Source organism: Bos taurus, chromosome 4, assembly GCF_002263795.3.
Source record: "Bos taurus isolate L1 Dominette 01449 registration number 42190680 breed Hereford chromosome 4, ARS-UCD2.0, whole genome shotgun sequence".
NCBI lineage: Eukaryota > Metazoa > Chordata > Mammalia > Artiodactyla > Bovidae > Bos > Bos taurus.
Window position 1 is genome coordinate 16,327,356 of NC_037331.1, and position 16,293 is coordinate 16,343,648.

The 16,293-nt window shown below is 40.7% G+C and overlaps 1 protein-coding gene across 19 annotated transcripts in view; it reads right to left on the minus strand.

Annotated features, from left to right (window-relative positions):
• Nucleotides 1-16,293, minus strand: part of ICA1 (islet cell autoantigen 1) — a 163,915-nt gene that overhangs the window by 135,642 nt on the left and 11,980 nt on the right. For 10 of the 19 annotated variants that reach the window (XM_024990772.2, XM_005205186.5, XM_005205191.5 and 7 more), the window contains 1 exon segment: nucleotides 1,723-1,825. In XM_024990772.2, coding sequence (XP_024846540.1) covers nucleotides 1,723-1,739 — 17 coding nt within the window. In that variant the 5' untranslated portion in view covers nucleotides 1,740-1,825. 19 annotated transcript variants of the gene reach the window in all.

Genomic DNA, 16,293 nt, shown 5'->3' on the forward strand with positions numbered 1-16,293 from the left:
CACCGGACACCCAGAGCAGCTGGAAAAAGCCCAAACTGTGGCTATTTCAAGGGAAAGGAATTTTCAAGAGTGGGGAGTAGGACGGACTTCTATTGTTTTTTTTTTTTTTTGTCAAAGGTCATAGATTTAAAAAATTTTTCATTATGAAGGGGAAAAAAGAAAGGACTTTGGAGATCTAGTCAACACCCTTTACTCCTGTCATTTAACAAATGAGGAATCTCAGGTTTCAAAATGTTAAGAATCTTGTCCAGAATCACACAGGGTTAAAATCCAAGCCTCTAAATCCCAGCGCAGCATGCATTTCAATGTTCTCTGCAGCCCTCGCATTTCAGTAGCAAGTGGTAAAGTGGCTTTGAAAGGTAAATGGGAGAAAGGCTCTGGGGAAGGGCCCACCTCCTGGGGCTCTCCCAGGTGGTTAAGTGGGGGACTTAACTACCTACTTCCCTGAGCCTGCTGCCAAGATATGACAGCCATTAAGAGGGTCAGGGGATGAAGCCATCCGTTTGTCTTAATGAGGCAAGATGGAATAATTAAAAAAACAGTCTGACAACTCTTAGAGAGTTGTCAAATGGGGATACTCAGGGAAACAAAATCCCTTAGCTGTTTATTAATTACCTTTTAAAGCTCATTACATTTTAAGACGCAAAATTCTTTTAAAGTGTGACTTTCGATATTACTGAGGAGCTGGACCTGATGCTTCTCTACTGAAAGAGGAGGAATTAAAAAGTATAGTCTTTATTATAATTAACTGTACCTTTGAAAAATGAAAATAGGCACTGTATTTTTTCATGATATAAATTAAAGGAGGTAAAGCATGACAAAGATCACCTTGAGTGGTGGATTAAGGTTTCAAAAGGGTTCAGGAACACTGCTTATAGCAGACCTGAATTTATAAGCAGTTGAACATGATGCTTAGATGAGTTACAGGCATGTGAATGGCAGTGCTAATATAGCCGTGTGAGGACCACATCTGTTTTATTCAGCATCATCTATTTCCAGCAATGACTGGCTCCTGGATGTTCACAAAGGTTGAAGTCATGACTATTAATGACTTCTGAGTTATTAATTAATGAGTCTGAGTTATTTTTGTCATTATACAGTTACACTGTTATTTTATAGCTGCCCTATATAAAATTCCCCTTATAACTCTAATAGTAAAAGTTGTAAATAAGACAGAGATTGAGAAATGTATCAACTCATTACACTGAAAAAATGATGGTAAGAAAAGCTATCACTAGATTCCCAAGAAAAAAGGTACATGTAAATGAATTTCTCAGGCAATATTTTTGGTTATTGCTTTTCATATTACATTTAGTAGGGATACTGAACTTGACTGTACTCAGCATGGGGGCTTTGTTGGTGGCTGAGATGGTAAAGAATCCACCAGCAATGCGGGAGACCTGGCTTGGATCCCTGGGTTGGGAAGATCCTCTGGGGAGGGCATGGCAACCCACTCCAGTATTCTTGCCTGGAGAATCCCCACGGACAGAGGAGACTGGTGGGCTACATACAGTCCATGGGGTCGCAAAGAGTCGGACACGACTGAGCAACCAAGCACAGCACAGCCCGGCACATATTCAACACTGGTTGAAGGCTAATAGGTTATTTACTGCTATTGTGACTCCTGATTTTTCCATTCAGTAGACATTTATTGAGTATATACTACATGCTTTCCTTTTTCAATAGCCTCCCCCAATTCAGAAGAGACAACAAATTATTTACCATTTGTGTCCTGACATGGTTCCTCCTTCTTCTTTTTTCTACTGTTGATGATTTGGGGAGAAGGGGCAGGGAAAAAGCATGAGAGGATAAGTTACATTATAACCTGAAATAAAACAAATACGTTTAACAGTTACACACTGTACTACTATTACATTAATTTGACACGTAACATTTTTCAATCTAAGCCATTTTAGGAGCCAAACATCACTCCACAGTAACACTGTACCTAGAGTAGTACCTGGAGAAGGCAATGGCACCCCACTCCAGTACTCTTGCCTGGAAAATCCCATGGATGGAGGAGCCTGGTGGGCTGCAGTCCATGGGGTCGCTAGGAGTCGGACAAGACTGAGCGACTTCACTTTCACTTTTCACTTTCATGCATTGGAGAAGGAAATGGCAACCTACTCCAGTGTTCTTGCCTGGAGAATCCCAGGATTCTCTGGTAGGCTGCTGTCTATGGGGTCGCACAGAGTTGGACATGACTGAAGTGACTTAGCAGCAGAGTAGTACCTAGAGTAGTAGAGCATCTAGAGTAGTTTAGCTAAGTAATACTGGAAGAAACATCCCAAATGAGGTTTAAGAAGTAAACAGGCAGGTTGAATGAAAAGGGCAGGTTGCAGAAGACTACAGAAAATATGAGACCATTACATGCAAGCAATACTCTGTACTATTGAAATATACAAGCATTATATAGTGAAGGTATAAAGAAATGTGAATGACAAACACTGAATTCCAGACAGCAGCTACCACTGCCGTAGGGACAGGGAATATAATTTAAGAGGCATATACAGGGACTTTGTACCCACAACGTTGTCTTTGATAAGCTAGGTCATGAGTATACTGCATCTGTAGGTCTCTGTAGATTTTAAATCTCTCATAATTAATATTTCTGAAAAGTAAACCAGCACATTGCCAAAACAAAAGCAAACAAAAAGAGAAGCCAAAACAAAACACCATAAAAGTACAAAGGAAGAAAATGTGATTATTTCAGTTTTGATCAACCCAGTACTGTATTTTCATCTCATCAGTAAATATGGGAGTCACTTGATGCCTTTGCACCTCATTCCATTTGCCCTGGGCTTTCCTGGTGGCTCAGTTGGTAAAGAATCCGCCTGCAATGCAGGAGACCCAGGTTCGATCCCTCCATCAGGAAGATCCCCTGGAGAAGGAAATGGTAACCCACTCCAGTATTCTTGCCTAGGAAACCCCATGGACAGAGGAGCTTGGTGTGCTGTAGTCCATAGGTTGCAAAGACTTAGACATGACTAAGCAACTAAACCACCACCATTTGCCCCACTCATGGGAGCTAGGCAAACGCAGGGAGGGGAACAGCCAGCCCACCCCGCCGCATGTGCCTGCCAGTTACCAGAATGAATGGAGAACTCATTACCTAAAGGAATGGCCTCTGACCAGACACAGACGGCTTGCTGGCTGCCAGGGTGAATGCTCATCATATGAAGGCTCTGGCTGCTCCAATAACATCAACCCAATCGTTCTCCCTCTGCCTCAGAAACTATCCTGGCAACCAGGATCCCTAAAATGATTTGAGTTTCTAAGGAATTTTTTAAACATTTTAAGGGAAATGCAATCGAGGTGCTGATATTCCAGGCTTCAGATATGGGCACAGGAGAGAGAAAGGATGACATTTTCTTGAATGTCTCTGAGATGCCTCTGAGATGACAGCATCCCACAATCAGCATCTCTCTTCCTCCTGGAGAGCATCCAGGTTTTTGGACATGTTGCTTTGGGAATGACACTCACGATGAGTAAGGCTTGCCTTCTACTTAATAAATCATGGAGAGGTCACAAGCTTCCATTCCTCTCACCACCCACACAGCTTCACAGCAAGCACACATTTATTTTATGTAGCTCAAGGCTTCCAACAAAATTTCTAAAAAAAAAAGGTATTATCCAAGGAAACAAATGATATTCTTTCCTTGAGTTTGATATCACCATGAACTATTAGGATAGTTGATACTTTTTAATTAATTTTGTATTATGATAAAAGCCATGTAACAAATCTATCCTTGGAACAATCTTAAGTAAATAGTACAGTACCATTAACCATCTGTGCACTGTTGTACAACAGAACTCCAGAATGTTTTCATCTTGCATGGCTGAGACTCTACCCGCACTGAACAATTCCCCATTTCTGCCTCCCCCCAGACCCTGACAATTATCACTCTATAGTTCGACTCTCTTAGGTACTTCAGATAAGTGGAATACTAAAGTATTTGTCTTTTCGTGATTGGCTTCTTTCACTTGGGCTTCCCAGGTGGCGCTGGTGGTAAAGAACCCACCTGCCAATGCAGGAGATGTAAGAGTCGTGGGTTCGATCCCGGGGCCAGGAAGGTCCCCTGAAGGAGGACATGGCAACCCACTTAGCATAACGTCCTCAAGGTTCATCCATATCGTAGGACAGGATAGGTTTTCCTTCCTTTTTAGTGCTAAATAATACTCCATTGTGTATATATATAGCACATTTTTTAAATCCACTCATCCACTGATGGACATCTAATTGTTTCCAAATCTTTGCTACTGTGAATGAGCAGCGTGCAAATATCTCTTCAAGATCCTGTTTTTTATCATTTTTAGATACACACCCGGAAGTGGGATTGCTGGATCACAGAGCAGTAGTTCTATTTTTGATTTTTTGAGGAATCTCTGTACTTTTTTCCATAGCAAGTGCATATTTTACAGTCCTACCAACAGGGCTTCAATTATTCTAATTTCTCTCCATCCTCACCAACACGCATTATTTTGTTGTTTTTTTGACAGCAACCATCTTAATGGGTATGAGGGGGTATCTCACTGTGGTTTTGACTTGCATTTCCCTGACCATGTGCACACTGAGCATTGTTTCGCATGCTTACTGGCAATTTGCATATCTTCTTTGGAGAAATGTCTATTCAAGTCCTTTACCTATTTTTTTTATAATCGAAGTTATTTTGTCATTGCATTGTAGGAGTTCTTTATATATTCTGGATATTAACCCCTTATATAATATATGGTTTGCAAATATCTTTTTCCATTTGGTAGGTTGCCTTTTCACTGCTGTTTCCTTTGCTGCAACTTTTGAGTATTAAAATATTTAACAATTTGAGTTCTTTATAGTATAATGGGCTTCCCTAGTGGCTCAGACAGTAAAGAATCTGTCTGCAATGTAGGAGACATCAGTTCAATTCCTGGTTGGGAAGATCCCCTGGAGAAGGGAAAGAATCACTAAGCAAACTGCCCCTCCACCTGAACCTCCAGGCTACTCCCAGATTGTGCTGCCAGACAGCAGTGGTCCTCAAGGCATTGTTTACGGGTCATGCTGGAATCTTCTGGGGCGGTAACATGCAGATTCCTGGGAGCCATCTCTTACCTAATGACTCAGAATTTCCGGAAATGGCTTTGGGAATCTACATTTGTTACAGGCTTTGCAAGTGACTTTTAGGCACATTAAAGTCTGAGAACCACAGCTAAATGATACACAGGAAAAATTCTCTCTGGAAATGGATCACTCCTAAACAAATTTCTGTATTATATACGGCACTAGAACAAAGGCGAGAAGGGCATGGCAACCCACTCCAGTATTCTTGCCTGGAGTATCCCATGGACAGAGGACCCTGGTGGGCTACCGTCAATGGAATCACAAAGAGTCGGACATGACTGAGACAATCTAGCACGCAGAACAAAGGAATCATGGGTAGCAAAACCAGGTTAGCCTGTACAGGGCAGATCTCAATGTCTCATGAGTAGCAGCTGCTGCCAGAACTTGCATCTCTTTTAATGTATGTTTCAGCCCCATTCACTGGGGAAAATTAATAAACATTTAATGACTTCCTGACAAAATCCATTTCATCTGACCTATCACCTTCTAAATCCATCCACAATGTCAAAATCATTACTTTAAAAATTATTATAATTCTTATCTATTCATTCACTTCATATCAACAGTTTGATTTATCAAACATGATTGGCTATCTGTGTCAGACACCATTTTTGGCCTCAAGAAACCTATAGTCTAGGTCAGCTCTGTCCAACAGAAATATACTATGAGCTATATTTATTTGTTTATTTTAGACTTTTTGTGATGTCATGACTGTAGCTCATCAGGCTCCTCTGTCCATGGGATTTCCCAGGCACAGATACTGGAGTGGGTTGCCATTGCCTTTTCCAGGGGATCTTCCTGACCCAGGGATCTAACCCATTTCCTAAACTGGCAGGTGGATTTTTTACTGCTGAGCACCAGGGAAGATCTTTATGAGCCACATAATTTTAAATGATTTAACAGTCACATTAAAAAAAATAAAAAGAACTGTGGAGATTCCTTAAAAAACTGGAAATAGAACTGCCATACGACCCAGCAATCTCACTGCTGTGCATACACACCGAGGAAATCAGAATTGAAAGAGACACCTGTACCCCAATGTTCATCATAGCACTGTTTATAATAGCCAGGACATGGAAGCAACCTAGATGTCCATCAGCAGATGAATGGATAAGAAAGCTGTGATACATATACACAATGGAGTATTACTCAGACATTAAAAAGAATACATTCGAATCACTTCTAATGAGGTGGATGAAACTGGAGCCTATTATACAGAGTGAAGTAAGCCAGAAAGAAAAACACCAATACAGTATACTAACACATATATATGGAATTTAGAAAGATGGTAACGATAACCCTGTATGCGAGACAGCAAAAGAGACACAGATGTATAGAACAGTCTTATGGACTCTGTGGGAGAGGTCGAGGATGGAATGATTTGGGAGAATGGCACTGAAACGTGTATAATATCATATAAGAAATGAATCGCCAGTCCAGGTTCGATGCAGGATACAGGATGCTTGGGGCTGGTGCACTGGGATGACCCAGAGGGATGGTACGGGGAGGGATGTGGGAGAGGGGTTCAGGATGGGGAACACATGTACACCCGTGGTGGTGGATTCATGTTGATGTATGGCAAAACCAATACAATATTGTAAAGTAATTAGCCTCCAATTAAAATAAATAAATTTATATTAAAAAATAAAAAGAATAAACCCATACATATACAGTCAATTAATTCATGACAAAGGAGACAAGGATATACAAGGGGGAAAGAATAGTCTCTTCAATAAGTTGTGTTGGGAAAAGTGGAGAGCTATATGCAAAAGAATAAAACAACTATCTCACATCATGCACAAAAATTAAAAATGGATCGAAGACTTAAATGTAAGACCTGAAACCATAAAACTAGAAGAAAACATAGGCAGTAATCTCCTTAATGTAGGTCTGGGCAATAACTTTTTGAATCTGACACTGAAAGCAAAGCAGCAAAAGGAAAAATAAATAAGGGGGACATCATCTTACTCAAAAGCTAATGTAAGGCAACCTCCTGAATGGGAGAAAACATTTGCAAATCATATATCTGATATGGGGTAATATCCAAAATATATAAAGAACTCATACAACTCAGCAAAAACAATCTGATTAGAAGACGAGAAGATCAGAATAGACATTTTTCCCAAGAAGACATACAGATGGCCAACAGATACATGGAAATATGCTGAATTATCAGGGAAATACAAATCAAAACCACAATGAGATATCACCTCAAACCTGTCAGAATGGCTACTATCAGAAAGACAAGACATAGCAGGTGTTGGCAAGGATGTGGAGAAGAGAATCTTTGCGCACTGTTGGTGGGAATGTAAACTGGCATAGCCCCTACAGCAAACAGAATGGCAGTCCCTCAAGAAATTAAAAGTAGAACTGCCACGCGATCTAGCAGCTCTACTTCTGGTTATTTATCTGAAATGAAAACACTAACTCAAAAAGGTATTTGCACCCCCATGTTCACGCAGCCTTACTTATGACAGCCAAGATACAGAAACAGCCTAAATCTCCAGTGTCCACTGATGCCTGAGTGGATAAATTGTAATGTGTGTGTATACACATTCATACACATACAAACACATATCCATAAAAAATGGGATATTCCTGCTGCTGCTTGCTGCTGTTTAATTGCTAAGCCATGTCTGACTCTTTGTGACCCCATGGACAGTAGCCCACCAGGGTCCTCTGTCCACGGAATTCTTCAGGCAAGAATACTGGAGTGGGTTACAATTTCCTTTTCTAGGGGATCTTCCTGACCCAGGGAACAAACCCACATCTGCTCAGCAGGTAGATTCTTTACTACTGAGCCACCTGGGAAGCCCGAATGGGATACTATTCAGACATAAAAAAGACTGACACCTTGCCATTTACAACAACATAAATGTACTTTGAGGGCATTACGCTAAGTGAAATACATCAGATAGAGAAAGACAAATACATTCGAATCGCTCTTATATGTGGAGTCAAAAACAAACAAACAAAAAACAATCTCATACCATATTGGTGGTTGCCAGAGGTGGGTGGTAAGTGGTTGGAGAAATGGGTGAAGGGAGTCAAAAGGTTAAAAAAAAATGGGCACGTATAGATACCTCACCATAGAAGATATACAAATGGGAACAAAATCATACACAAAGACACAGATAATAAGGGAATTATGAGAAAATAAATGCATTGTACATTAGGGAAAACAAATAGAAACAGCTATGAGATATCCTACACATCTTTTAGAATGGTTATATTCTAAACAAACACACAAAGTTGAAAATACCAATCCTAGCAAAGATTAACAGGAAAAGTCATTCATTAAAAAAAAAAAAGTTAAAAGAAAGGTAAAAAGTTTAAATATATTTTATTTAATGCAATTTATCTTAAAATATTATTTCAACATGCAATTTAAAAATTACAAATTGAATATTTGCACTCATGATTTTCTATCAAGTCTGAAGTCTTGTATGCACTTTACATTGAAACTCGTGACATTAAATGCTCAAACGATACATGTGATCATTGGCTATAGTAGTAGACAAAGCTAGCTGAGCAGGAAAGACTGATGAATACAAACATAACAGATCCAGGAGACTCTTGACATTTGCAAAAGACACCTAAAGAAATCTTCATGTATCCCCAAATTTGTAAATTCTGCTGTAAAAATATCACTTGCCCTATAAAATAAAGTCTAAGAATAGCTTATATTTCAATTCATGATTCTGCACAGGAAGCTATTTCTCCACTTCTGCCACAAGGCACTTATGAAAGAAACCCAAAATAAATCGTTGTTAATAGCACAGAGACTTCCTCAAGTTCTACTTGTGGTCGCCTTACCTTGGGAGATAGGCAACGAAGAGCAAGTATCAAGTTACTTATGGACTCTGAGTCCCATGATAAGAAAAATAAAAGCACCAATATTGTTCAGTTCAGCACCACCTGACCACATGTATGTTTGTGTCTCACTAAACTCTGTCTCCCCTAGGACAAAGCAGATGAACCAATAATAATTTAAGACCTACTCTAAGAAGTAGGGGCCCATGAGTTATCAGATCAATGAAAAGTTAGTTCCTAATTCTGATGGAGCAACCCTGAGGGTGGGGGGATGAGTACGTGAAGAGCAGGTTCTGTGTCTCAGACAAGTAATAAAGGCGAAAGATGTAGCCCTGCTCAGAGGTAGGGCACCTGCTAAGGCCAGCAGAGACACTAAGGGTGACACCAAGACCACCAACCTAATGTTCTTAAGACTTTCCCAGGCTGCACTTCGACGGAGATGAAATATCTCCAGCTCAGGCTCCAGTGTGCTCAGTCGCTCAGTTGTGTCTGACTCTTTGCAACCCCAGGGACTGTAGCCCGCCAGGCTCCTCTGTTCACGGGATTTCCAAAGCAAGAAGACTGGAGCGGGTTGTCATTTCCTCAGGCTCTAAGGCCAGGCATTCAAAACAGGAGCTGTTCTCAAACACATCCATGTGGCTGAGAGACCATCTTGCCACGAGGGGGAAAACGGGACGAACAGGGAGGAGGGATATTTTGTTCACATTTTCTGCAGGGGTTCTGTGCAATCATTATGCTCATTCTCATCTCCGCTTTTCTTACATGCTTGGTGTGTTGACTCTTCAATTTTATCTACCCATGTGGACAGACCACAGCTGTCCCACTTGTTTCTATTTTCTATAGCTATTGAAAAAGCCATTCTGAACACACAGGTTGGCCAACATACATGCAAAAGTTTCTTCTGAATCACTCCAAGGTTCTTAGAACACTAAAGCAAGCCTGGTTTAAGCAAAGTTTGATGCCCTGCTCCAAAAGGAGTCAATTTTAGCTGCCTCAAATCCTGATACTGGATTCTCCTCCTTGGAAACGTAACATGCGTTAAGTATTTTCATTCCATATAGGCTGCCTTCAACTGCACTGAACATTTATTCTGGCCCACAACCCTTTTCTAGGAGCTTATGGAGTTTGCTGATTATATTTGAATTATGCAAAGAGTCTAAAATTCTTGAGCCAACTCTTACTCAGAGTAAAGGTAAGATATATGTCACCAAACCAATACTCTCAACCCACAAAAACAGTAAGCTTCCTTTTGCCTCATGTTTCCTAAGTGTGTCCTGTCTCCTGGGCAGTTTTCACATCTCAAATTAATTTCTTGTCCAATTTAAGCGGTAGGTTTTTCTCCTCCCTCAGGGAGCAGGTTTTCTATTAGCTGGAGTCCCAGCTGAAACTGAGTCCAGTATCCCCTTTTCCTTAATCTGTACTGAGCATACGGCAGATTCTCTTGAATTGCAGATCGGAACCACTGCCAAATTTGTCATTTGTCTAATTTATTCAAAATCTCTATTTTCTAACTAAAAACTGTCACCATCTTGAAGTGCTTCATTCTGTTGTGCACACCAGCATGTAAACACACTTTGCAAGGGACGAGAACAGAGTCTCACAGTATATGTAGGTGCAGGGGGGTATGTCTGAACCATCCCATAGTAAGGTCACTCATTCCCAGCTTAATGGCACCACATGTCACTGAATCCCAGGGGCAGATGTGTTCACACTGCAACCTTCCTGAAGCTGGGATATGTCCTACAATCGATACCTTGTCAACTGTTTGGTAGTCGTTTTTCCTCTTCATGCAATGTAAGATGGTGAAATACCTCATGAGCAATGAGTTCACATATCTGATGAAATACAGAATAAGTCTTTAAAATTAAACCCCTGTAAAATTACCCATCACTACCCGCCACAGACTTTTGGGGCTACATAAGTGAACAGGAGAATCTGAAGTCAAGGAGTGCTGAGTGCTTCCTGAGATGGGGATTATGTGCCATGGCAGGGGGAGGTACCCAGGGTTAGAAGAAAAGAGAGGTCAGGGCACTGGGCTGGCTCCCTACCTGGCCTCTGGGCTGGGATTCTGAGAATCAGTGGTTGCTGGCCAGGGGACGGGTAGGAGTGTGTGTGGGTATGTGTGCTTGGTTGCTCGGTTATGTCCCATTCTTTGCGGCCCCATGGACTGTAGCCCACCAGACTCTTCTGCCCATGGGATTTCCCAGGCAAGAGTACTGACTGGCATGGGTGCCATTTTTCCTTACTCCAGGGATCTCTCTGACCCAGGGATCGAACCCTCATCTCTTGCATCTCCTGTACTGGCAGGAGGATTCTTTACCATTAGTGCCACCTGGGCAGCCCTGTGGGTATGTTGGGAGGGTATTATTCCAGACAGAATGAAAGCAAAGAACAAACTGCTTCTCTAGTAGAACTGCAAGGGTGTGTGTGTGTGTGTGCACACGCACGCACATGCACGCAACCAACCATAAGCAGCTGTGCATTCCTACAACTTAAGAACAAGAGCTGTGACCTGGGACACATGCGGACTTATGGGGACCAATCCCTGAAAGCACCTTTAGTTGCTTTTCAGCATTTAGATATACTTTGTAGCTCCTGGAGGGTAGACGTTTGATGCGGTTTATTTCACATGCAGTGATTACCTTCCGTGTCCTGTCTTTGCTAGAGAGTTCCTAATCGACTTTCCATAACAAATGGACACCTGTGGCAGGTCTCTTCGAGGTAACTTCCAATTTTGCAGGATACTAATTTATATAATTTTCTCCTCATTCCATCTTTCTGTTTTTTCAGAGAACAACTTCATCTAGAACTACTACCAGTTTTCAATAGTTGGTTTTATTTTTCTGACATATAACCACAGAACTAATATAAGTTGTATAATTTAGAATCTAGAGATCATTAAGAACAAAGCCCCTTCCTTTTAAACTGGGGACCTGTGATCCAGAGGGAACAAATCAAATTGGCTCCAGTACCAGGACTCAGATACAGGCTTCTGATTAACTGCCAAATGAACAGAAGAAATACACATTTGTCAGAGGTGCTAGGTACCATGTTAAAAAAATAATGTTCCTCCTTCTTATTTTGTTCAATATAGTTTTCATCTTTTCCCCCAAAAGTTTATCTCTAGTCACTTTCTCTTGGGCTTCCCTGGTGGCTCAGACGGTAAAGGACCCCCTGCACTGTAGGAGACCTGGGTTTGATCCCTAGGTTGGGAAAATGCCCTGGAGAAGGAAATGGCTACCACCTCCAGTATTCTTGCCTGAAAAATTTCATGGACAGAAGAGCCTGGTGAGATACAGTCCATGGGGCTAGAAAGAGTTGGACAGTACTGAGGAACGAACACTTTCCCCCTTTTCTCACGTCTAGAAAGATTCTTTCCCACATAGAGAAGGAAAAGTGTTTTAAATATAAATGTCTAAATAGTTTCAGTAGAAATGGGAAAAACTAAAGCAATTCTGCTTTATTGACTATGCCAAAGCCTTTGACTGTGTGGATCACAATAAACTGTGGAAAATTCTTCAAGAGATGGGAATACCAGAACACCTGATCTGCCTCTTGAGAAATCTGTATGCAGGTCAGGAAGCAACAGTTAGAACTGGACATGGAACAACAGACTGGTTCCAAATAGGAAAAGGAGTACATCAAGGCTGTATATTGTCACCCTGTTTATTTAACTTATATGCAGAGTATATCATGAGAAATGCTGGGCTGGAAGAAGCACAAGCTGGAATCAAGATTGCCGGGAGATATATCAATAACCTCAGATATGCAGATGACACCACCCTTATGGCAGAAAGTGAAGAGGAACTCAAAAGCCTCTTGATGAAAGTGAAAGTGGAGAGTGAAAAAGTTGGCTTAAAGCTCAACATTCAGAAAACGAAGATCATGGCATCCAGTCCCACCACTTCATGGGAAATAGATGGGGAAACAGTGGAAACAGTGTCAAACTTTATTTTTGGGGGCTCCAAAATCACTACAGATGGTGACTGCAGCCATGAAATTAAGAGACGCTTATTCCTTGGAAGGAAAGTTATGACCAACCTAGATAGCATATTCAAAAGCAGAGACATTACTTTGTCAACAAAGGTTCATCTAGTCAAGGCTATGGTTTTTCCAGTGGTCATGTATGGATGTGAGAGTTGGACTGTGAAGAAGGCTGAGTGCCGAAGAATTGATGCTTTTGAACTGTGGTGTTGGAGAAGACTCTTGAGAGTCCCTTGGACTGCCAGGAGATCCAACCAGTCCATTCTGAAGGAGATCAAGCCCTGGGATTTCTTTGGAAGGAATGATGCTAAAGCTGAAACTCCAGTACTTTGGCCACCTCATGCGAAGAGTTGACTCATTGGAAAAGACTCTGATGCTGGGAGGGATTGGGGGCAGGAGGAGAAGGGGATGACAGAGGATGAGATGGCTGGATGGCATCACTGACTCAATGGATGTGAGTCTCAGTGAACTCCAGGAGTTGGTGATGGACAGGGAGGCCTGGCGTGTTGCGATTCATGGGGTCGCAAAGAGTCGGACACGACTGAGCGACTGATCTGATCTGATCTGAAAGCAATTCCTCCAGGCATAACTAACTGCATTTATTGTTATTATTCCAATATTGATTCATCAAAATGTGTTCACACATAGTTGAGAAAAAGGGTTCCCTGTGGAGGGTGGGAAGTTGAATCATCTTCTATCCCTTCAAAAGCCAAACATTAGTTAAAGTAATGTGATTCTGACTAGTTTTTATGGGTGCTTTTCCTATGTCTCAGATATCACCCAGCTCTCCCTTTCAGATTTTGATAAGGTTATGACTACTTGAGCACTGCATATAACTTTAAATGGGTTCTGTTTGCAGTTGAGTTTGAGTCTCCTGCAAATGATTTTTTGACATTTCATAAATTCAGAAGCAAATGTGAAACACCATCATGATTTAATTTTATGAGTCACGCTTTAATTTTGTGAGTCAGCAAATCATATGGGAGGAAAGCAGAATTCTAACCATATTCAAGGCAGCTAAAAGATGGATGACTTTTCATTTAAACCTACATGTGCAAGTCTCTATTAAAATTTGCATTTTCTGTTAATGAATTGTGGCTTAGGATATTTTTAAACGATTATTCACATTTCAAAACGGCTCAAATATTATATCCAGGCATTAACCAAGCTTAGTAACTCCCTAACTCTATTAAAATCACATCCTGAAGTAAATATTTCCAATGCCGATACAACTTGTCTCCCAATATTCTGCTTAGTATAAAATAAAAGCCTGTAAGCCCATGATAATGATACAAGCTTATCCCTCTTCCACTTGTGTGCCAAGTCATTTCAGTTGTGTCTGACTCTTTCGCAACCCTGTGCAATCACCAGGCTCCTCTGTGCATGGGAGTCTCTAAGTAAGAATACTGGAGTGGGTTGCTGTTTCCTACCCTAGGGGATCTTCCCGATCCAGGGATCAAACCCTGGTCTTTTATGTTTCCTGCTTTGGCAGGTGGGTTCTTTACCACCAGCGCCACCTGGGAAGCCAAACTGAAGTGTGGCTTGCCCATCTTATACTTGGCTCACCTGTACAACAGTAGATGAAGCTAGCTGACATCTAGGTTGCTCTTAATCACAAAACCATAAAGCTGATTTTAATTATTTTTAGAGGATGGGATTCCCTCGTAGCTAAGTTGGTAAAGAATCCACCTGCAGTGCAGGAGACCCCAGTTCGATTCCTGGGTTGGGAAGATCTGCTGGAGAAGGGATAGACTACCCATTCCAGTATTCTTGGGCTTCCCTGTAGCTCAGCTGGTTCTTTAATCTGCCTGCAATGCAGGAGATCTGGGTTCAATCCCTGGGTTGGGAAGATCCCCTGGAGAAGGGAAAGGCTGTCCACTCCAGTATTCTGGCCTAGAGAATTCAGGACTATACAGTCCATGGGGTAGCCAAGGGTCAGACACAACTGAGCAACTTTTACTTAAGAGAAAGCTTAGAGATAATAAACACAACATGTTCCTTTTTAAAGATAAGGAAATTGGGTTTCTAGAAATAGAGACTTCTTGGAGGTCAGGTTAAAGATCAAGTTTACATGGAGCAATTCTGAGCCCCAAACACTAGTCAGCCAATTAGCAACCTGATGTTCTCCTGAGTCTCTTCCTCTCTTCTAAGAGATGTCTCTCAAAGGCAATTACCAAATACACCATCTCATACTTAAAGAAACTTAAAAAAGCTAACGTATTCTCTAAAAGTCTTTCATCCTTAATATTAATTTTAGTTAAAAATAATATGGCCCCGTGAAATAAACTAAAAACAAAATAACCCCCAAACTCAAATTGCTCACAAGGGGCATGATCTAGGTCTTGCTATTCTTTCTCTTGCTTACAACCCTGCTTGTATAAAGAATCAAGGGTGAATTTTGTGCTGTGACAAAAATCATGATGGCAATAACAAGGCTGGCACTGAAAAACCTCAAGGGAATCTACAAGAGCAGATAATATGAAATGGATGAGAAGACTGGAAACAGAAAAAGAACAGTGTATCTTTGCTAAAGAAAGGATTTTTTAAAGACCTTACTGTATAAATTATACTCACCTTTGATTTTATTTACTTTGGGATATGTAACTTTCAAATGCAATTTAGCAAATGGATTTTAATTTCTGGTATTTATAGTGCCTTTTCTCTAAAAGCTTAACCTCACAAGGTGAACAATGAAGGAACACGCTACTCAGACAAAGGTCTCAGTCAACTTCTGTCAAGAAATACTAGACTCCATGGGCCTTCCCTGGTGGTCCAGTGACCAAGACTCTATGCTCTCAATGCAGGGGGCCTGGACTCAATCCCTGGTCAGGGAACTAGATCCACACGCTGCAGCCAAGAGTTTGCACGCCACAACTAAAGAACTCAAGAGCTGCAACTAAGACCAGCCGAATACATAAATTAAAAAAAAAAAAGAAATACTAGATCCTTGACTGCCAGCACACAGCGTCATTAAATGATGGGAACACATTTTTTTTTTTTTTTTAATTTTAACACTGCATTTTAAAACTGTGATATAATTTTTTGAAAGATTAATCTGAGATAGACATATTTTCTCATCCAAGACTGTGTTGTCCAGTACATCAGCCACTAGCCAAATGTGGCTATTGAGCAACTTGGAAATATGGCTAGTTTGAATACAGATATGCTTTCAAATAAAACACACACTATATTTTGAAGACTTAGTAATCCCAAAAGTAATGTGTCCAATAAGAAATTTATATTTCATACTTATTTATATTTTATGTTGCTAAAATTATTATGTATTTTATATTGATGTATGTATATTTAAATTTTATATAATTAGATTGCTATATTATATATATATTTATATTATATGTTATAAATTACATTTATACGTATTTATATTTTATATATGT